At 43.0% G+C, this 21992-nt stretch overlaps 1 protein-coding gene across 1 annotated transcript in view; it reads left to right on the top strand.

Moving 5' to 3' along the window:
* pip4k2aa (phosphatidylinositol-5-phosphate 4-kinase, type II, alpha a) overlaps positions 1-19319 on the top strand; it is a 130546-nt gene extending 111227 nt beyond the window's left edge. Inside the window, exons 7-10 of the mRNA XM_080752188.1 lie at positions 13603-13716; positions 14351-14588; positions 15504-15607; positions 18881-19319. Coding sequence (XP_080608314.1) covers positions 13603-13716; positions 14351-14588; positions 15504-15607; positions 18881-18961 — 537 coding nt within the window. The 3' untranslated portion in view covers positions 18962-19319. The remainder of the gene's footprint in view (positions 1-13602; positions 13717-14350; positions 14589-15503; positions 15608-18880) is intronic.
* Positions 19320-21992: the final 2673 nt, after the last annotated feature.

Below are 21992 nucleotides of genomic sequence, written 5' to 3'. Positions count from 1 at the left end.
CGTTGATTGACTTTTGAGGTCACGTGACGAACCCTGACGTTCCGATTCTGGGCAGCAAGCGTCTGGCCAAAACATTTGAACCGTTGGAGAAAATAGGGACAAATTCAGCAAAGATAAGGGATCGATCGACAAGCTCACAAGGCATTGCGGTCGTGAGTGGTAGAATGGCTGTTTTCGCTGTTTGATATTCAACAAAGTATTTCGACTCTGTTGTCCACTGGTGTCCACCAGTGATGGGCAAGCTACTTGGAAAATATAGTGAGCTACACTACTAGTTACTCTTGATTAAATATAGCTCAACTACAATGGGCATGCAGGCATAAAATGCTCGCAAAAAAAAACTGTAAACCTTCTGTCTGGCTTTAAATTAAATGTATACCCCTCACTATTGGGGACACTATTGTAATGACTGTTCTATTCATTAATTTATTCATCCCGACCGTGATGGCCCAGCTACTTGGAAAATGTAGTAAGCTACATTACTAGTTACTCTTGATTACATATAGCTCAACTACTCTACAAGCTATCCCCAGAGAAATGTAGCTAGTTTCCGTTACGCTACTTGAAAATGTAGTTAAGCTATGTAGCTAAGCTACTTGTAGCTAGCTACTGCACATCACTGGTGTCCACACAGCTGTTGCTTTCTAGGACTCAAATTCAGTCTGCAAGCTCAAAACGCGTCACTTCCCGGCGGCATTTCGAGCTTGGAGATCTGCTATACTTTTGATTGACTTTTGCGTGAAGTCGTAGTATGATCAGGTAGGACATTCATTTATCGTCGTTGTCGGGTGCCGTGTCAAAAACCGTTCGTTTTGCATTTATCATTTTAAAAATGATTTAAACTAGTGAAAACAGACGATCTACAAGCACACAACTGCTGTTTTCACTACTTTAGTGCGACGGCCTTGTGCGATGAAGCGGGGCTTTACTTCGCGAAAGAACGCACAAATTTGAAACTTGGAGAGAAGTGGCTTCCACCCGACAACAATGTTATGTTTATTTATTTTATTTATATTTATGTAAAGTTAAAGTATGGAGATGAGAGGTTTCTGGCCCGGCAGCGACAATATAGCGTTTAAAGAGGTAGTGCCATAGTTTTGTACTTTTTCTGTTTTTCATGTGTCTTGAAAGTACATCATTGGACCCCCTGGTGTGGTTGTTATGAGCAATTATGTATTCTCTTGGTATTTGTTTGTTTTCTCTGCCACCTTGTGGTCAAAAGTGTCAGTTAAAAAACACAAATACTTTTACATCACAGAATCAACTGCTCCCCTAATTACCATTCACCCAACACTGTGGGGTGTGGCTAACTTCAGCTGGGTCACCACCCACCATGCCATCCATGCATACTTAATGAACTGGGGGTGTGGCCAGATAAAAAACCCAATTTTAACTCTTTCTGTATACTTTTTTGGAAAAAATCTTCCTCCTAGTATAATCATAATACCTGATAATCATGTTTTAGAGGGGGGGAAATCAAGGCACCACATCTTTAACTACGGTAATTAAACTCGAACGCCTGAAGTGTTGGATTATTCACACCAGGTCAGGAAGGGATAACAACAGACACGGAGGGACCGACGCACACCCACACATGCACTCACACTGACCCTCCACAGTCTGAGGTATCAGTCAGCTGAAAAGCTTGCTTTGTATTATACAGTGTCTCTGACCCAGAGGGGTCTCCCTCTATCTGCCTTGGAGGAGGAGGAGGAGTGTTGAAATGAGACCATTAATGTGCTTTCGTTGGCTGTCTGGCAGTCGGCGGTCCGCCGTCGCCTACACACCCTGTTTAGCAATACAATATCTATTTCACAGTCAACAAGTCGTTGGCTGAGAGAGAGCAAACAGCTCCCAGCTCACAGATTAGTCATTTACTGTTTTTCCTCCTCCAGGCAAAAAGAACTTAGAACTGAGAAGGTTTTTCTCAAAGGAGAGAGAGAAAGAAATGCACCAAAAGAACCAACAGTGTGACTCCTCCAGAATGCTATTATACTGAATATATTCCCCGGGATTTCAAAGGAAAATCAGTATTACGTCACTTTGCCGACTTTGTGGAAACCCTGTATTGCATGACAAGAACTGTTAAGCCTCTATCAGAGTCGGCACCACGGTGGAAGGCTATCCACCGTGGTGTAGTCTTTTTGAGTCATAAAACTACAACGTTACGTCATTCCTCGCGGTGAAGAGCTTTCCACCGCGAGTCCCGACACATCTCTCTGTTTTTACTATCAGACAGATAGGCTCTTCAACCCGTTCACTGATTGGTCGACCTGAGTTTGCGTCTGAACCAGAGGGAGGCGGGATAAAGGACTTCACCGTGGGCCGTGGCGGACTATGATGGCCTTCACTTATTTTCTGACTTCCACCTCAAATTTGCGGTGGATAGCTCTTCACCGCAGACTCTGATAGAGGCTTTACCCTTTCAGGAAATGGGGGGGGGGGGGGGGGGGGGTGGACCTGTCATCCAAATTCCAATGGATCCAATGTAGTTATTATTTCGGCGGCACTTATGCTCTTATTAAAACTTTACGGTTGGTTCAATATAATAATAAAAAAACACAGATAGATTAAAATACAGTGATTAGAGGTTTCTGCCTGACAGTTGCAACTAGGACTGTCACGATATGACATTTTACATGACGATTAATTGTCACTCAAATAATTGGCGATTAACGATTTAATTGTGTATTTGTGGTTGACAATTACATTTCTGTTTGGCTTTTAGGCTTTGAAGTTGCACATGGCAGATATGACACATAACCTAAATATACAAATACATTACTGACATATTTGACAACTTACTACTTAAAAATCACACCCGTGTGAACTGAGCGGTGGTTCCCCCCCTCCCCCCCCCCCCTTCCCCCCTGTGTGTGTGTGTGTGTGTGTGTGTGTGTGTGTGTGTGTGTGTGTGTGTGTGTGTGTGTGCCTGGTCTGGCCTGGCCTGAACAACAGCGCCCCTCCCTTAACATGTGTGGTCAGAAAAGGTTACTGCAGGCTACAGACAGACAGACAGACAGACAGACAGACAGACACGGAGACAGACAGACATACCCACACACACGGCCACGTATAGGAGCGTTGTGACCACCGCTCAAAAATAACATTGATAGTGGAAATAGCCGATCTACAAGCTCAGCTCACAACGCGTCGTGATGCGACACGTTGTGAGCTTGTAGATCTGCTATTTCCACTATTTCTGACATTTTTCAACATTCACGATTATGACGATTATGACAAAATAATTGCGATAATGTCAAATAATCACGATTAGACGATTATGTAATAATTGTGACAGCCCTAGTTGCAACGTACCATCGATGTCAGCAGTGTCAGCACAAGGCTGCTATTCAGGAAACACTGCAATACAACGTTCACCATGATGAATCTCAGGAATATGTTATATTCCCCAATGTTGCGCCCCATTTCTTACATACTCGTATTGAGTGGAGTTTCACACATTTTATGCACAGGCTCCAGTGGCTCTCAGTCAGTCACCAATAACTGAATCATTCAAATGGAAGACATTTGGCAGTTGTGATAAGTTGCTTTCTGCATAAGGGCCGTTGCCACTGAGATCTAATTGCAGTAAGTTAGTGTCACTGTCAGGATAAGGAACAGGGGCAGGTTGCACCACCAGAACGTAAGTTCTGTCCTAAGTTAGGGAGTAAAGTCCTTACTAGAGGCTTAGTAACTACTAGTTAGTGTGTAACTAAGTGAGTTACTAACAGGTGTTGCACCACGACTGCTTAAGGCATAACGTAACTAGTAATGCGTAGACTGTTCCTAAAGTAATGTATAGTTGCATAAAATGACGTCATAGCTCCCGAATCCAATGAAAACGAGCTGTTTCTAGTAAGGAAGTAAAGCTTGTATCGTCTTTTGTCAACAGACAGAGCTCTGTCTCTCCACTGGCATGTACACAAAGTCATATTGATACGCGTGCTCATGGCGAGCGCATCCCTGCACACGGATTGTATCACAAATTATATTGGCCCCCTCATACATGCCCCGTTGTGAAGTAACGCAGGGCAGCGCATATTTGGAGGGGAGAAGAGCACCACCGTTCAGTTGCTGTTGTGCTGTATGTCTGCCGCGGCTATATGCAGTGGTTGAAAAAGTACTCAAATGAATTAAAAAAGTATCAATCCTGCAATGTAGAAATACTCTATTAATAGCAGACACATTGTGAGCTTGTAGATCGGCTATTTTCAAATGGCTGAAATGTATATAGGGCTTAATGTATGTTTTAAACAGATGGGTCGTTTCATTGTTGAATTAATTAAATAGCCGATATAATGCTGTCTGCCACGTTAGTAGTGTAGTTGCTCTACTCCCATAGAGATAGGTTACTTAGTAAGGACTTAGTGCTGCCCAAAGGCTGGTGTAAATATTTAGTAGTTACTTAGAGATACGTTAGAGTGGTGCAACAGCTGAAATTTTAGTAATGCGTAAGTCTTACTTAGAAGCCATTTACGTTACAACTAGGCTACGTTTGAACTTAGTGTGAGGTGGTGCAACCCCACCCTGCACCATTGAGACCTAGACTGCATCTACTGTACTTCACACCAAGTGCCTTAGCTTAGACACACTCACATGTGCACAGTACTGGAAAAAAGAGTTACTCCATTACTGTACTTAAGTACAATCCTGAGGTACGTTTACTTGAGTGTTTCCATTTTGTGATACGTTATACCAGGTGTCTTCAACGTTTTCAGGCCAAGGACCCCTTAGTTGAGAGAGAGATGAAGCAGGAACCCCCACAACTTTTTCAGAGATTCCATAGTTTCATTGTTTGACAGCACAATCATCAGTGTATTTTGGATTCATGTCAATTTGTGTTTTCAGATATTTAACCACTTGAACCGTCAATGCTTAATAAACTTGACCTTTCACTCTGTACTTAGTCTGCTCTTTTTACCCTATACATAACCTAATTGGAAATAGCCGATCTACAAGCTCGTAGATCCGCTATTTTTGGCTAAAGTTCTCAGAATGTGGACGCTAGGGTTCAAGTGGTTAATATAAAAAGGGAGAAAAAAGGTTTTTATCACACAAAGATTTGGAGGACCCCCTGTAGTAACTCTGAGGACCCCCTAGGGGCAGATGTTGTGTGTTTTACTTGGCCACACTTATTTGACACTAGCTTTAATTGCTACCGTGGTAGTACTTTGCGGATTTCAATTATTAATACGAAACGTTCGTTAAGTGATAAATGATGATGTATTATTAGAGGTTAAGCTACCCATAAAGTAATTCAAATCAGCCCCCACCTTTTACCAGTTGAGACAGACAGTGAAGTGATGAGCACATTAATACATAACTAATAACGGTCCAATTATATGATTGTGAAATGGCCGGGGCCATTCTGCCTAATGAGTGCTTTTACATTAGCTTCTGTAAGTACAGGCCGGGGAATTACATAGCAGCACGTTTCAGCGACAAGGCAAATCAATGGGAATTACATAGCAGCAGGTTTCAGCGACAAGGCAAATCAATGGGCTTAACACAGAACATTAAGCCAAGGAAACTGCAATTCTACAATGAAATTAGGATACAGGTGCGTCACAAGGGGGGGGGGGGGGGGGGGGGGAGTGGGACTGAGTTACTAGGGCCCAATGTGGAGGGGCCTTAATATGTTATACTTTAGATAGTGCCGCGCTGAATGACTGAAGTGAAAAGAAAGGAATCAGAGTAGCACTGTTGCATGTACAGTAAATACACATACTGTACACTCCTCCCATGTTGCAATCTCTTTGCAACTGCAAAACAGCCTTGAGCAATGCATGTGTGCATGCTCACACACACGCGCACGCACGCACCACGCACGCACGCACGAACGCACACACGCACACACACACACACACACACACACGTCACACACACACTAGGGCATTCACGAATAGTGATTTTTAGTATTCGAATTATTCGACCTCAAAGTATTCGAATAGTCGAATATTCGACAGGACTGGCCAAACTGTCAAATATTAAGTAAGCAAGAGGCGAACATTGTGAAAATAGCCGATCTACATGCTTACAACGCCGCGAGGCGGTGTGAGCATGTAGATCTGCTATTTTCACAATAATTATCTGCAGAACTGAGTCACATTAAATGTAATACCTACAATTCCAAGTGCTTGTCAGGGTGGGGGTCCCCAGTTCAAATATGTGGTATGTGGTAATATGCGAATATTCAAATATTTGGTGAATGCCCTAACACACACACACACACACACACACACACACACACACACACACACACACACACACACACACACACACACACACACACACACTGTATGACAGTACATTATGTGAGAATAGTTACATAGTTGTGTAGCTCAGGGGTCGTGGCTGACCCAGATTCTGTATCGACAGCCTGAAATGATGCTGACAGCTGAGCTGAGTCAACTAGTAGGCACAAACCAGAGTAAACATGACAGTCAGCTACTGTTGCCATTAGGGGTGTAACAATACATTTTAATAACGATTCGATACATATCACGATACATGGTTGACGATACGATACATGGACGATATTGGTTCATTCATGGCAATACGATACAATTCGATATAGTAACTATTTAGCAAAGAAATTAAATCTGTGTGAAAGTTGTGGATAGTGCAGGTTTTAAAGGGAAATTATTATGTGATGAGTCATCAATGGATTCAGAATAATTAAAAAACCCTAATTTGACCCCTCACATCCCACTTAAAGCAGATTTTTTTGGGAGTAATTTTTTCCTTTATAGTATAGTATATAGTAAGTGAATGAGGCTGAAAATGACCCTAGCTGTCAAACATTTTCCCCGCCATTTTAAAAAAATGCACCCCGGCCAGATTTGTTTAACTCAGTTACTGCCAATTAAATATGCCTTCTTTGGGTTCTCCCTGCCATAAATCTCCATAGACTTCCATGTAATTTATAGTGCACAGATCATGCACGCCCATGCACAGATCATGCACCATGTTTGTGCAGGCTGTTCACAGCTTTCAAACAAAAAAATCAGATTGGAAATCCGTTCAGGCATTCTTGAGAAAATAGCCATTATGTTTTACATGTTATGTAAGCAAAGATGGCTGCCCTGTATGAAAGATGGGGTTGTATGGGGGTGGAACATACAAAATCGCGATTGAAATCATGTTTACTAGATTTAATGGGGTCCAAAAATTATTTTTTTTTAAAAATCAAAAAAAAAAATCGTTGTCGTTTGGCAGGGAAGTCCATAGTGAGATAGTTGATCTGAAAGTCGTTTGGCACTGTATTAAACGGTATTAAACGGTATACGGAAGTATGGGATTTGCCCCAACGATCGACTCATTAAAACATATCTGTCTGAGTAGAAACATGAAACAGGCTGTTGATGTTGGGAGAGGGTCTTCGTCTGCTATTCTCCAAGGCTTTCTGACTTCAGTTTGTTATTGTCACATCACACAGCACAGAATAAAAAGAGAGCTTTTGTCTGTCAGCTCCCAAACCTTTCCCCTTTATCCCTGACTCTTTTTATATTATTTTGGCGCAGTACATTTTATTTTTCCTGTCTCTCTTCCACTTCTTAAGTCTTGTTCTTTTGTCTTATCTATTGCCTCAGTTTCGCTGAGGCACGACTGAGAAATCAGACGTTATTTTTTTTATTTCCTTAAGTAAGTCAGTGTAAAGGAGGAAAATCAATGAAACTCTCCGAGTGATCGAATACCATGCCTGTCTGAGAAGGGGGAAAAAAACGTAAGAACAGAATTAAAAACAGGTTTCGAAAAGACCTAAGCACCCACGGCAGCTCGGGAAAAAAAGACAGATGAAAGGAGGGATGAATGGATGCATAGGAGGACGAGAGAGAGAGAGAGAGAGAGAGAGAGAGAGAGTCTGGAATAAGTGAAATAGGCTGTCAAGGTGACAGTTTCTGCAAATTGCTTTTTCTTTTGTCTGCCGGTAGTCTTTACTTTCGAGCCTTCTTCTTGCATCGCATTCACATTTTTTTTTTACCTTTACGTTTTATCAATATCTCAGCCTTAGTGAGATGCAAACACATCACTTTTTTTTTTTCTCGTTCCTCCCAGCCAATCCAAGGTCTATGTCTGTGTATATATGTGCTCCAAGGTCCTATCTGTGTTGTTTTGTGTACTCGTGCAGTCAGGGGCATCACAAGGGGTAGGAAAGTGGGACTGAGTTACCAGGGCCCAAGGCGGAGGGGCCCTAGCAACTTTAGCTATTGAAAAATAGCAGATATACAAGCTCACAGCGCGGCACCAAGTGCCGCGCTGCGAGCTTGTATATCTGCTATTTTTGAAAATGTGTGCAAATCTTTGAATATATGTATTTTTTAAGCGGACATTTGTAACTCAAATTTTGCTTCTGGGGGAGGTCCCTGGAACTAAATATTTTGAGATGGGGGGGTCCGTGGCCAAATACATATCATCTTGGGGGTCCTTGACATGAAAAAGTTTGAGCACCACTGACATGGAAACATAGGTTTTCTTGCACACATTTTCTCAATTTTTCAAAAATAGCAGATCTACAAGCTCGCAGCGCGGCACTCGGTGCCGCGCTGTGAGCTTGTATATCTGCTATTTTTCAATAGTTAACATTCATGGGGGGCCCCGCAGTGAATCCTTGTACCCAGGGCCCAGAATTTGGTGTGACGCCCCTGTGTACAGTATGTGTGTCACTGTGTATCGTATGTTGTATGTCCGTCGTGTGGAAGTGTGTGTGTGTGTCTGTGTCTGTGTGTGTCTCTGTCATTCTGGGTTTCATTCTCTAGTGCTGTTCTGTTCTGAGACTGCTTTTCTCCCGCTTACAAGTGGCCAAAAAAACTGCTGCTCCATTGCCTCATTTCCTGCTCTCTAACTTCCTCAGAGCCAATACCTTCCCACCTCACACATGACACATCTGCCCTCCACTGGCCATTGGGCGCTATTACAACAAAGGACATTATAAAAGAAAACGGCTTCAGCCTTGGCTTTTTGGCAGGCTGAACACTATGGACTTAAGAGAGTTGCTGCCCATACATGATCTGAACTGTGAAATGTCTTTTTGATAAAAAAAAGAAAAAAAAGAAATAAGGGTGCCAAAACAAAACGAGCACCAAATGTGGCTTATCTTGTCATAATTGGTCCCTGTTTGTGTACTCTGAACCTAGCTCTGGTCCATCGCGTCACCTCCAGTGACCCTCTGACAGACCCAAATAAATAGACCGCGTTTTCTCAGCCCCTACCAGCGCTCAACTTGAGTCAAAATAAACAAAACTACTTCACTACTCACCAAACCAAAGGTAGTTTTGCGTTGTTGAAAGTCTATTCTCCGCGGTGGTGAGCCCCTCAGCACCCCACCTACTCTGTAAAATACATTATTTTTGTCATGAAATAAAACGCACCCACGCACCTCGAGCCACCCAGCGGCCACCGCAGATACAATGGTTCACAACCCGGAAATACGCGGCGGTCGAGTTGGATGCACTTTATTTCATGCCAAAAATAGTGTATTTTGCAGAGTGGGTGGGGTGCTGAGGCGCTCACCACCGTGGAGAATAGACTTTCAACAACGCAAAACTACCTTTGGTTTGGTGAGTAGTGAAGTAGTTTTGTTTATTTTGACTGAAGTTGAGCGCTCGTAGGGGCTGAGAAAACGATTCATTTGCCGACGGGTCTGTCAGAGCGTCACTGGGAGGTGACGCGATGGACCAGAGTCCAGAGCTACTCTGAACCCAGACGAGAAGTTTAGATGCGCTTTGGGAAACCAGGACGATTTTAACAAGGACATTTCATGCCCATTCAGATGGCTTTTCCTCAGCCGATGGCCGGATTTTTACAATCTGTTGCGAGCTGGCCGCACTGAACATAGTAGATCTATAAGCTCGCCACCCGCTGAGAGCTTGTGGATCGGCTATATTATCAGTGTGCGACACCGGCGCATGACTAAGTATAAATCTGTCTGTAAGTGTACGGTTCCACCAGATGCAGTACAGTACCTAAGTAAATGTATTTAGTTACTTTATACCAGGGGTTTTCAAAGTGGGTGACGGGGCACCCTGGGGTGCCGCGACGGCAGTCCAGGGGTGCCGCGAGATCATTTGATAATATTTGGAATTTATTTGTACACTTGAAAAAATATTTAGTATCATTTTTAAACTCGAAGTACAAAGTTATTTTCAGTCAGTTCTAACCAAAATGGCTATTATCTCAACGTTTTCCTCACAACATAATCACTAAAATATTGTCACTGTCGGGCAGAAACCTTGTATCTCCAAGTTTCAAATGTGTACGTCTTTTGGTAAAGACTGTCGCATAAAACTAGTGAAAACAGCAGATCTACAAGCACACAACGCCTCGCGATGCGAGGCGTTGTGTGCTTGTAGATCTGCTGTTTTCACTAGCTTAGTACATTTTATAGATGATAAATACAAAACAAACGGTTTTGGACATACATGGTTTCCACCCGACAGCGACGATGTGCTACAAATATAAGGTTCTGGGAGTGAAAATTATATTGTAGGGGTGCCTCGTATTAAAACAATATTTATGGGGTGCCCTGAGACAAAACAGTTTGGGAAACCCCTGCTTTATACCACCGCCAACGGACATAAAGCTAGATGTGTATTTATTCACGTCATGAAGGTTTGATGGAGATGAAAGCACAGCTGTAGACATGCGTGTGTAAACTGGCAGCGATCGTTTGTTTGGGCTGACGGTCAGCTTTTATCACGACACCTGTCAGCCAGCTGGGAGGTTGAGATGTTTAACTACAGAGACTAGGCTACCTGAGACCAAAACAGTCTAAGTCCATATTTTACATTTTTTGAATATGGATTTTTTTTTTTTTTTTTTTTTTACCAGACTGTAAACCACAAACTAGTAGTTTTTAATCTGTTAGTTATATGATGGTCAAAATAAAAGTTTTGAGAACCACAGTTGCTCTGAATTAAGAACGTCTGCTAAATGCCTAGATTGTAAACTACTGAACTCATAAAATGCCACAGTCTGGTAGTAAATCAGTATCATACATTATCCTGAAGCTGGAGACGTAGGCCTAGCGATATTCAGTGATTGGGTCTAATGATCAAAACGAGAACATTATAATGGTGTGAAAAAATCTATAAAAAACTAAACATTTCCACGCTGTAAGGCCAGTAAGGGACAAGATGACCCCCGGCCACTTTCATTATCACTGAATACACCTTTAAAGCTATACTGTGTAAGTTGCTCAACTGGTGGTCTGTAGCAGTATAGCAAACCGCGGTCGCGTTTGCTTTTTTCGTCCGTTTTTCGCTCGCGGACCGGGCCGCCAGACCACCGCGTCCGCCTCGCCTCGCCGAGACGCTTTCAATGAGGTCTCCCGTGTCCTTCTACGAGCAGCGGTTGGGAAGTTACATGCTAGACTCCTCCAGTGTAAACACTGCAGTGTACTTCCTGAAGGCGTGTTTCCTAAACCCACCAGAGAGCCCGGCAGTGTATGTTCTGCGCTGTGATTGGCCGGCAGTGTATAACCCTCGCTGTGATTGGCCGGTAGTGTGATGACGCAATTTTTCCGCGAAAACCGGTCCCGGGCAGGGATCATAGAAAACATATAAAGAGAAGGCTTTAGAAGCTGAAAATAATGGAGTGGGGGTTCTAAAACTTTAGCGATTTAACAGCTAGGACCATTTTAAGATTTGTTTTATAAAAAAAGTTACATGGTATAACTTTAAAGTATGTACGCGTAATAGTATGGGGAAAAGAATGCACCAGGTGGATCTGTGCGCTGAACGTGTGCACGCAGCCAGCATGCATGTGAACATGTGAGAGTCATTCCACAAGCCTTGGCCTGTTGTTCCGCTGGGCTGTGGAACAAGGTCAAGCTTTGGTCTGTTGTTCAGCTGGGCTGTGGAACAAGGTCAAGCTTTGGTCTGTTGTTCAGCTGGGCTGTGGAACAAGGTCAAGCTTTGGTCTGTTGTTCAGCTGGGCTGTGGAACAAGGTCAAGCTTTGGTCTGTTGTTCAGCTGGGCTGTGGAACAAGGTCAAGCTTTGGTCTGGAAGTTCTGTTTTCATCCTCCACACCTGCAGCGGTGTCGGGCTGAAACGGACACGCATGTTTAATAATCAATAAAACACAGGTGTAATAAGAATAACTAAGACGATATGTGTGAGGGGGTTTCAATGAGGCATGAATACAGACATGGTCAGCCAGGTAACCAACCGCTGTGGAACGTTTTGAAAATGAATTCAAGCATTTGAAAGACGGTATTCTTTTTCGTTTTTTATTTGATCCAGTAATTAAAGGACAACTTTGTTTTTTTACAACAAAGGTTCATATTTTAGATAGTAATTAGAGAAAAGAAAAAGTGAGTGTTAAAATGTTTTCATTTACTTCGTTCTATTGTTTTATCGCGTTTACCGTGCTAAAATGTGGGGCATGCGTACGCACTCGTACAAGTGGCTAAATATGTCTTTTTAGACACAATAAGCCAGCAGTTTCTTTATTGCTATCTACAGTAACACTTTTAGCCCCCATAAGTCACATCCAACCATGAAAGGTTGTGTTGTATCTTGGGAATGGATTATTCTGTGTAAAATGACATATTTAGCCACTTGTACGCATGCCCCCAACCACTGGAATAAGAATCTCTAAAACCATAGAAAGAAGTAAATTAAATCATTTTAACACTCATCTTTTATATTCTTTAATTACAATCTAAAATATGAACCCTTGTTTTAAAAAACTAAAGTTGTCCTTTAACCACACGAACCATTACAGTAGCATCTGCATTCTGGGGGGGGGGGGGGGGAATAACAGATGTACAAGCTCACAAACCCACAGCGTTGTGTTGTGAGACGTTGTGAGCTTGTACCGTAGATCGGCTGTTTTTTCTGCAATGAGATTTGGTGTTAGAGGGGGAAAACAGAGGGGCCTGAGTGTAGAGCCCTGGGGTGCCCCTTGCAGACTAAACATATAATAGGGTTTAAGTTAAAATACAAATTCAGAAGTTTTATTTTATTTCGTTTTATCTCGCTGACTTGTAGTTCATGCTTCATGAAATCCCACGCCTGTGGATATGTGTTCTATGCTGCCTGTACCAGACCTGGGCTAATATAGAGATATGCTTTTATATTAAAACAACACGCATGATGATTTAGAAGGATCATGCTGTCACCGCCGCTTTATTAATTTTTCTAAATAATTGGTTAGAAGCATCTATGGCTGCAACCATAGATTATGTTCTTGGCAATTATTTCTTTCTTTACTTTAGTGATCATTAAGTCCATTTACTATATGCGCTATTTTATAATTCGTTGTGAGCTTTTAGTCGACTATTTTCTTTATTTGTGAACATTTTAGCAATGTTTTTGGAATCGATTATTTCATTCAAATCGTTTATTTTTTTTGTTTAGTTTTTCGTATTCGATAAAGCTGCTGGCACCCCTAGGAACTATCAGATTTGGTATGACGTGCTCTATATGAACCCAGGTCTGGTTTATAACCTCCCTCCCCTGCCCTGCCAGACCAAAGCTACACGTGGTGGTCTGAACGCTGCAGGTGTCGTCATGGTTCTGACTGCTTGTGTGTGTGTTTTTGGGGGGTGGTCCTTCTTCCTCCTGTCCCTGCTCTAACGTTGTGCGGACCCCCAGGCCAAGGAGCTGCCCACCTTCAAGGACAACGACTTCATCAGCGACGGCCAGAAGATCCACATCGACGACGAGAACAAGAAGATGTTCCTGGAGAAGCTGAGGAAAGACGTGGAGGTAACCTTACAAACTGTTAGGGTATAAGCTTTGGGTTAGTATTCACCAGGCAGGTTAGCATTCACCTGCATCGGCAGTTTATCGCCAGTGGTGGAAAAAGTACTCAAGTATTTTACTTAAGTAAAAGTATTATACAGTGCCAATGACGTCTTTGACGTCTTCAGATCAAAGGGAACAAAAAAATATATATATTATTATTATTATTTTATTTTTTATTAAAAAGATGTCAAAATGACCTGAGATCAGAGAGATGCTTTTGTCTGTCTGTGTGTTGGCTCCCTCGTGTGGCTGTTGGAGAAATTGCGTGTTCATTCTAAGGAATGAGGATGCAGAGCTGATTCATTCAGCTCTATCTCTGGAACCATTTGTCCGATTGACAAAATTATTTTTGCCACTGAATCACGACTGCTGTGTCTGTTTCTGTGATTGATCAATGTGCCCCCCAATTTTTTTTTTTTTTTCATGAAACAGTAAATAAAAACATACAAAATCTCGGCACCTGGACCTTGGAGCCATTTTTGCCCGTGGCATCCTTAGAGTTTACATTAACCCTAACCCTAACCCTTACCCTAACCCCATGGAACTATGGAGATGTTGCCGCCCATGACCTCCTTTCTCTCTCCTCCTCCACCAGTTCCTGGCCCAGCTGAAGCTGATGGACTACAGCCTCCTGGTGGGCATCCACGACGTGGAGCGGGCGGAGCAGGAGGAGGTGGAGAGCGAGGACAACGAGGACGAGGGGGGCGAGAGCGACGGCGGCGGCGTGGGCACGCCCCCTGACAGCCCCTCCAACACCCTGGACAGCACCAAGCCCCTGGCGCCCGGGGAGTTCGACCCCACCATAGATGTGTACGCCATCAAGAGCCACGACAGTGAGTATACTAGTGGCACAGTGAGTATACTAGTATACAGTGAGTATACTAGTTAGTGTGGGTCCTTAACTCATCTACTGCCATTTTGAATATGCCGTCTTTGGGATTTCCCCGCCAGAAGTCTCCATAGACTTCCATGTAATTTATTGTGCACAGATCATGCAAGCCCATGCACAGATCATGCACCATGTTTGTGCAGGCTGTTCACAGCTTTCAAACAAAAAAATCTGATTTGAAATCCGTTCAGGCATTCTTGAGATAATTATGTTTTACATGTTATGTAAACAAAGATGGCTGCCCTGTATGAAAGATGGGGTTGTATGGGGGTGGATTTTTTTTTTTTCAAACTCGTCATAGGCAGAGTGGACCCATAAATATAACTCGTCAAACTAGTCATAAGCAGTAGATGAGTTAAGGGGAGCAAATGCTAATTTCGTGCAAATTTGTCTTAAAGCGCCAAACTTTGCACACATGTAGCCCAGGGCTTGCTCTAATGATTTAGCTAGGGCGCCCGAGTTTGCGACCTTCGGGGTCGCCACAGCGGCCAAATCAAGTTGGGCTCCCATCGACTTTCTATACAGGAGGAAAAAATACCCAGAAAAACATTTTTTTGGGGGGTATTTAAGTAGGATGTGAGGGGTCTAACTAGGGGTTTGTCATGATGCTGAATCCATTGCAAGCATTTGTTTTGCACAAAAAAACATTCATTGGGCTACACATGGCCCCAGAAAACGCGCACAAAACTGTGATTAGTGATGAAAAGTGATGAGTCATCACTTTTCATCACTAAACCATCGTTTTCTGGGGCCATTTGTAACGTCGTTGCCGGTGAATGTGTTAAAAATGGCAAACATAGCCGATCTACTACTAAGATATTGTAATGTAAGTGTGTGTTTCCGTTGCTTGTGCCCCCAGATGCCCCCAGGAAGGAGGTGTACTTCATGGCGGTCATTGACATCCTGCAGCACTACGATGCCAAGAAGAAGGCTGCCCACGCTGCCAAGACCGTCAAGCATGGGGTGGGTGTGTGTGTGTGTGTGTGTGTGTGTGTGTGTGTGTGTGTGTGTGTGTGTGTGTGTGTGTGTGTGTGTGTGTGTGTGTGTGTGTGTGTGTGTGTGTGTGTGTGTGTGTGTGTGTGTGTGTGTGTGTGTGTGTGCGTGGGTGTGTGCGTGGGTGTGTGCGTGCGTGCGTGTGCGTGTGCGTGTGCGTGTGCGTGTGCGTGTGTGTGTGTGTGTGCGTGCGTGTGTGTGTGTGTTTGCGATGTAGGGCATTCACCAAATATTCGAATATCAAATCACTATTCGACGTTGTTCACCGAAGTCGAATATTCGCTTATTTTTATTTTTTTATTGTTTTCTCTTAAAATATATAGTTTATAAAGCTTGGCTAGATAGGAAGTCATAAGAATGAGTTGTCAATGCCCCTGGTGGATGAATTTATTTTAATGCTCTATACCAAGGGGTTCTCAAACCTTTTTAGGCCGTGACCCCCAGAATAAACATATTTGAACTGGGGACCCCCACCCTGACAAGCACTTGGAATTGTAGGTATTACATTTAATGTGACTCGGTTCCGCAGATAAATATTGTGAGAATAGCTGCGAGGCGTTGTGAGCATGTAGATCGGCTATTTTCACAATGTTTGCCTCTTGCTTACTTAATATTTGACAGTTTGGCCAGTCCTGTCGAATATTCGACTATTCAAATACTTTGAGGTCGAATAGTTTGAATACTAAAAATCACTATTCGTGAATGCCCTAGTGTGTGTGTGTGTGTGTGTGTGTGTGTGTGTGTGTGTGTGTGTGTGTGTGTGTGTGTGTGTGTGTCATACTGAAGAATGACATCATAATTAGTCCTATAAAGGCTAGAATCGCCACTAGGAAGACAGTTCAAAGATTAAGAGCTCAAGAGCTCAGATATATATATAATCAAGATATATATTTAGTCATATTTAGAAGAAAGATCAAAGCAATGTACTTATCTTCAGAAGAATAGAACCATTAAATAGAAGGATCGAAGGAATCCACTGATCTAGAAGAGAAGAGAAGGACTAAAGAGAAAGTCCATTGAACTGAATCACGGGATCTATCTTGTATTATGAATAGAATATAAGACCCAAAAGTCCAGCGTCTAGGCACAGATAGCTGGTAGGCTTTGGATCCCACTCAACTCGTAGTAGGCAGACTCAGACATAGAATAGGGAGAATTTGTCAAGAAGAACTCGTATTGTGAAGTGACCACACTAACCTTAGTTTACAGTTTACAGTTTAGGCATTTAGCAGACGCTTTTAATCCAAAGCGACTTACAATCAGCAGATAAAAACATCACAATAATAAACAAGATAATATGTTAGTACATCAACAGCAATATAACAAATGCAAATGGATATCTATCTAGAAAAAAAAACACAATATAATCAAGTTCTAAAAAAAAACAAATGCTAACTAGCTTCATGTATGGTCATTGATTTTTCTGTAGTGCTAAGGGTTTAGGTGGAGTCTGAAAAGGTGAGTCTTCTGTCCACGGCGAAAGCTAGCGAGTGAGTCTGTTGTTCTAAGTTGCGACAGGGAGTTTATTCCACAATTTGGGAGCCAGGAGGGCAAACTGTCTCGGACGAGTGGATTTTTGCCCTGGAGTTTTTAGCGAGGGTTCTGTCAGCATCCCTGTGTTGGCTGATCTAAGTGAACGGGTGGGGGTGTAGGGGATGATCAGTCACAGTAAATGCTTTCTTACATAATGGGCAGAATAATTTCCATTCATCTGTGTAGGTTCGCAAATACAGTTTCCCGGATGTGGCGGCGGGCATTTACCAGGCTAGTGCTCGGGTGATGCACATCTACAATGCAGCGACGTGTCGTGAGCTTGTAGATCTGCCGTTTTTCAGAATGCATGCATGTAATGTATGTAACTTGCCAAGTTACACTTGATTTTGTCGCCGATACATTTTTGGCGACAAAATCAACAGTAGATTTTAGTCGACTAAAGCCCCTTTTCCACAGACCCAACACCACACCACACCACACCACTCCACACCGCCCACTTGTGCCAGGTTTTCCACTACAAGGACCTGGGTAGAGTGGTGTGAAAGTGGTACTAAACAGGGTACTAAAAAGTATCCAATCTACAGTAGGTCTGAGCTAGGCCAAACAGGGCCAAACACTTCATAATGACTGATCGCTCACTGGGTTTTCATTTAGACCACCAGGATATAGTTGTAATACATGATATTAGATTCTATTGTGTTATAACCACTATTATAATCTATTATAGTGTATTGTAATTATCATAGTAATACATTAATACTTTAGTGTATTATAATCACAGTTATAATCCATTTTAGTGTATTATAATTTAGGATAGTTGTAATGCAAATTTATATTGTATTATAATCACAGTTAAAAGGGTCAATTTGTTTCTTACCGATAGGGGTACTTTTGTGTAATGGAAAATGTAGATATTTTTATATGGTGTGGTGTGGTGTGGTGTGGTGTGGTGCTAAAGCTGCAGTCGAAAAGGGGCTTTAAAATCACATGATATTTAGTCGATCTAAAACTAAATGAGGTTTTATTCAAAAAGACTGTGGCTAAACTGTGTCAAAATGAACAACACGGTCAACAGCCTGTCAACCAGATGCACTGTGGAAACTCTTTCTGTGTGTGTGTGTGTGTGTGTGTGTGTGTGTGTGTGTGTGTGTGTGTGTGTGTGTGTGTGTGTGTGTGTGTGTGTGTGTGTGTGTGTGTGTGTGTGTGTGTGTGTGTGTGTGTGTCCAGTGGTGTAAAGTAACGAAGTACATTTACTTAAGTACAATTTTTAGGTATTTTTACTTTACTTGAGTGTGTCCAATTTCCAATACTTTTACATCTACTCCACTACATCTCATTATTTTATGCTTTAACTATTGAAAAATAGCAGATATACAAGCTCACAGCGCGGCACCGAGTGCTGTGCCATCGTTAAAGAAAAGGTCCTTTTCACTTAAATGGAGCTCAGTTAGACTGTTCTTGAGAGACTACTATGTCAGTGGTTCTCAAACGTTTTCATGTGAAGGACCCCCAAAATGATATGTATTTGGCCACAGACCCCCATCTCAAAATATCTAGTTCCAGGGACCCCCCAGGAGCAAAATTTGAGTTACAAACATTCGCTTTGAAAATACATATATTCAAAGATTTGCACAACTTTTTCAAAAATAGCAGATCTACAAGCTTGTATATCTGCTATTTTTCACTGGTTAAAGCATTCAATAATTCTAGACCTAAATGTTAAGTAAAAAAATGTGTTTCCCCACACAGGCTGGAGCAGAGATCTCCACGGTGAACCCAGAGCAATACTCCAAGAGGTTCTACGATTTCATCACCACTATCCTGTCATAGCCCCGCCCACCCTGCCCCCCACCCCACCCACCCCGGAGCGGCCCGGAGGAGGTCGCCACCCGGAGGTTGCACCACTTTTACGGGGACAGAAAAGTAGGGAGCAAAGGAGCGAGAAACAAAAAAAAAACAAGTTGAGAGGCTCAAGGTGCTGTGATGGTCTTTGTATCAGTCTCTCTCTCTCTCCCTCCCTCTCTCCCTCAACCTGTTCTTCTCTCCCTCCTTCCTTCCCTCCCTTCATCCTCCTCTCCTTTCAAAAAGAAAAGGGTGGGGGCCCGGGGGGGAGGGGCATCGCGCTCTGCAGCTACGAGGAAAAAAAAAGAAAAACATTGTTTGTTTACATTTAACCTCTCCTCTGTTTTGTTTTGTTTTTAGTTTTTCGGGGGGATTTATTTTGTTACGTTCCACGAGGAGAGCTGTGGATTTTCAAGTCATATTTTTTTATAATTTGTTTCGTCTGATTTGTTCATGTTTGGGAAATATGGCTTTTATTATTGCCTCTTAGCGTGACGTCCCACACATCCATCCATGGAGTTGTGTTTTGTTTTGCTTTGCTTTGTTTGTTGTTGTTTGTCACGTTTCATCTTTTCCATTTCCGAGGTGGGGGGGGGGGGGGGGGGGGTGACGTTGGGGGAGGTGGGGGTTGAGGTCGACAGGGGGGGGGGGGGGGGTTCAAAGGTCACAGTGTAAGGTCACTTTGTTTTGGAAGCGAGTAGGAGAGGGTCCGACCGACCAGGATGCAACCAACCAGGGCGTTTTAACGTTGAGCCTCGTCCAATGAAATCGCTTCGCGTCAAGCAGTCTTCCAATAGGCCAAAAGCCAGATAACCCCATAGCCAATCGCCATGCACGTTCTCGGCCAAAACCGCTTCGTCCCCTCATTCCAACCAATCACCTGCTACTAGCACCTCCCCTCCACCAATCACCTGCTACTAGCACCTCCCCTTCCCGACAAAAATGGTCGTTCCTCTCACGCGTTTACAATTGGCACCGGATCAGACGCGACCTGGCGTTTCCCAATGACCTTGAGCACAACGGTGGGGGCCAGTGTCGGGCTTCGCTGTGTTCACTTGGACCGCGTGGAGTAACTCGGTAACGGCGCCGAGTCGGCTCATGTGACCGTCGCAACGCTCGATGTGGCGACTCGCTCGCTATACCGCTCGCTCGGCGGTGTCTCACGTGGCTCATGGCCGCCTGAGACGGCGCACCTCCGTCGTCATCACCGAAAACAAGCGCTCCTTTCCCTTGCAGCCCCGTCGCGCCCCCACCATCGCGCTTAGGGTCATTGGGAAAAACTCCCAGGTTATTGTCCTGCAACACACACACACACACAAACACACACACTCACGCTCAAAATGCACTACCCTCTACTAAGTTGCTGTTCGTTACTGTATGTACAGTAAATCATAATGCTTGTCCATAGCAGCTATTTGTGTCTTGGTGTTTTTGACGTACTTTGACACTGAGGGAACGAGCGCAGATTCAAGCCCTCGTTTATTTGCTTCGTCGCACGACGGACGGCGGATTTCCCTGTCCGGAAATATCGGATCTACGAGCTCACAACGCGGCGCGGATGCGACGCGTCGTGAGCTCGTAGGGTGTCGATTCTCTGCAACGCAGCGAAGCATGACTCGGGCTTCATAAGTGGTATCACAGAGCAGACATTTTGCCATTGACATCAGCACCTTATAAATAAAATACAAAAAGATTGCACTTTTGTTTGTTTTTTTGTTTTTTAATGAATCGTTAAAGGATAGGAGCTCTTTGTTACATGCAACCACAGCAAAAGGTGCCGATCGAAGGCAAAAGGGAGAGTAGAGCGTACTTCTATGATACAATCTCACAGGCCAAGCCGTCCTTTCTACATTAATACTGGACTGGATGGAATAGGATTTAGTACACCTTAAAATCCCGTTGAGTGCTCGTATAAATCTGGGACAGTGCGAGAACACTGCGTGCTTCCAGGACAGACAGACAGACAGACAGACAGCGGCACACCAAACAAGGCTCATTTAAACTTCATCAAACTGTCCAAAATGACAATGTTTGGAACAACAAACAAACTCACTTCTTTGACATACGATGGAGCAGTGTTGATTTCGTCGACTAAAACTATGACGAAAAATGTTTGTCGACTGCGTTTTGTTCACTGACGAAAACTAAATGAAAACTAAATAAAAACTAAGCTGTGATGACTAAAACTAAGACTAAATATGTTGACAATTTCGTCAACAAAACAAAAACTAGACTAAAATGTTAGAACTAAAACGGGAGGGACTAGTGAAGAAGAGTCATTTTATGTTTGGTTGCTCTCAGGTGTTGTGTGCTGAAAATAGCAGATCTACAAGCTCACAACGCGTCGTTGTGAGCTTGTAGATCTGCTATTTTCAGCACACAACCAAGTGTAAAATCAGTCATTACGATGCCATCAAGGCCCGCCAAAATACATTTCAGTTGACTAAATCAACTGTAGATTTAGTCGCCTAAAATCTTAGGATATTTAGTCGACTAAAATAGACTAAAACAAATACTTTTCAGGTGACTAAATTATGACTAAAACTAAATGACATTTTATTCAAAAGACTATGACTAAAACTAAATCAAAATTTGCTGTCAAAAACAACACTGCGATGGAGTCGTAAGACCTATTATAAATGAGCCTTTGATGACAGCCGACGGTGTGTGTGTGTGTGTGTGTGTGTCTGTCTCAGTGTTCCAGGACGCGGACGCAAGCCGTCGTGAGCTTGTAGGTCTGCTGTTTTGCGACAAATTAAGGATCAGTTTTCGGTTTTGACGATTTTTCTTTTTTTTTTTTTACGCCGACCCCCACCATTAACCTCTCCTCTAACCTGGCTGTGGGTTTGTTCTTCATGGATGTTTGTTGTTGTTGTTGATGATGATGACCATGATGATGTGATGTTGTTGAAAGGTGGTTTACCTGTGTTTTTGAATTTAGTGGATTTTTGAATTGACGTAGTAATCTTTTTTTTTTTCCCTGTGTGTGTGCGTGTGTGTTTTTGTTTGGGTTTTATTG

The sequence above is a fragment of the Nannobrachium achirus genome, assembly GCF_963921795.1.
Source record: "Nannobrachium achirus genome assembly, chromosome: 21".
Lineage (NCBI taxonomy): Eukaryota > Metazoa > Chordata > Actinopteri > Myctophiformes > Myctophidae > Nannobrachium > Nannobrachium achirus.
This window is presented reverse-complemented; position numbering and strand designations above follow the sequence as displayed.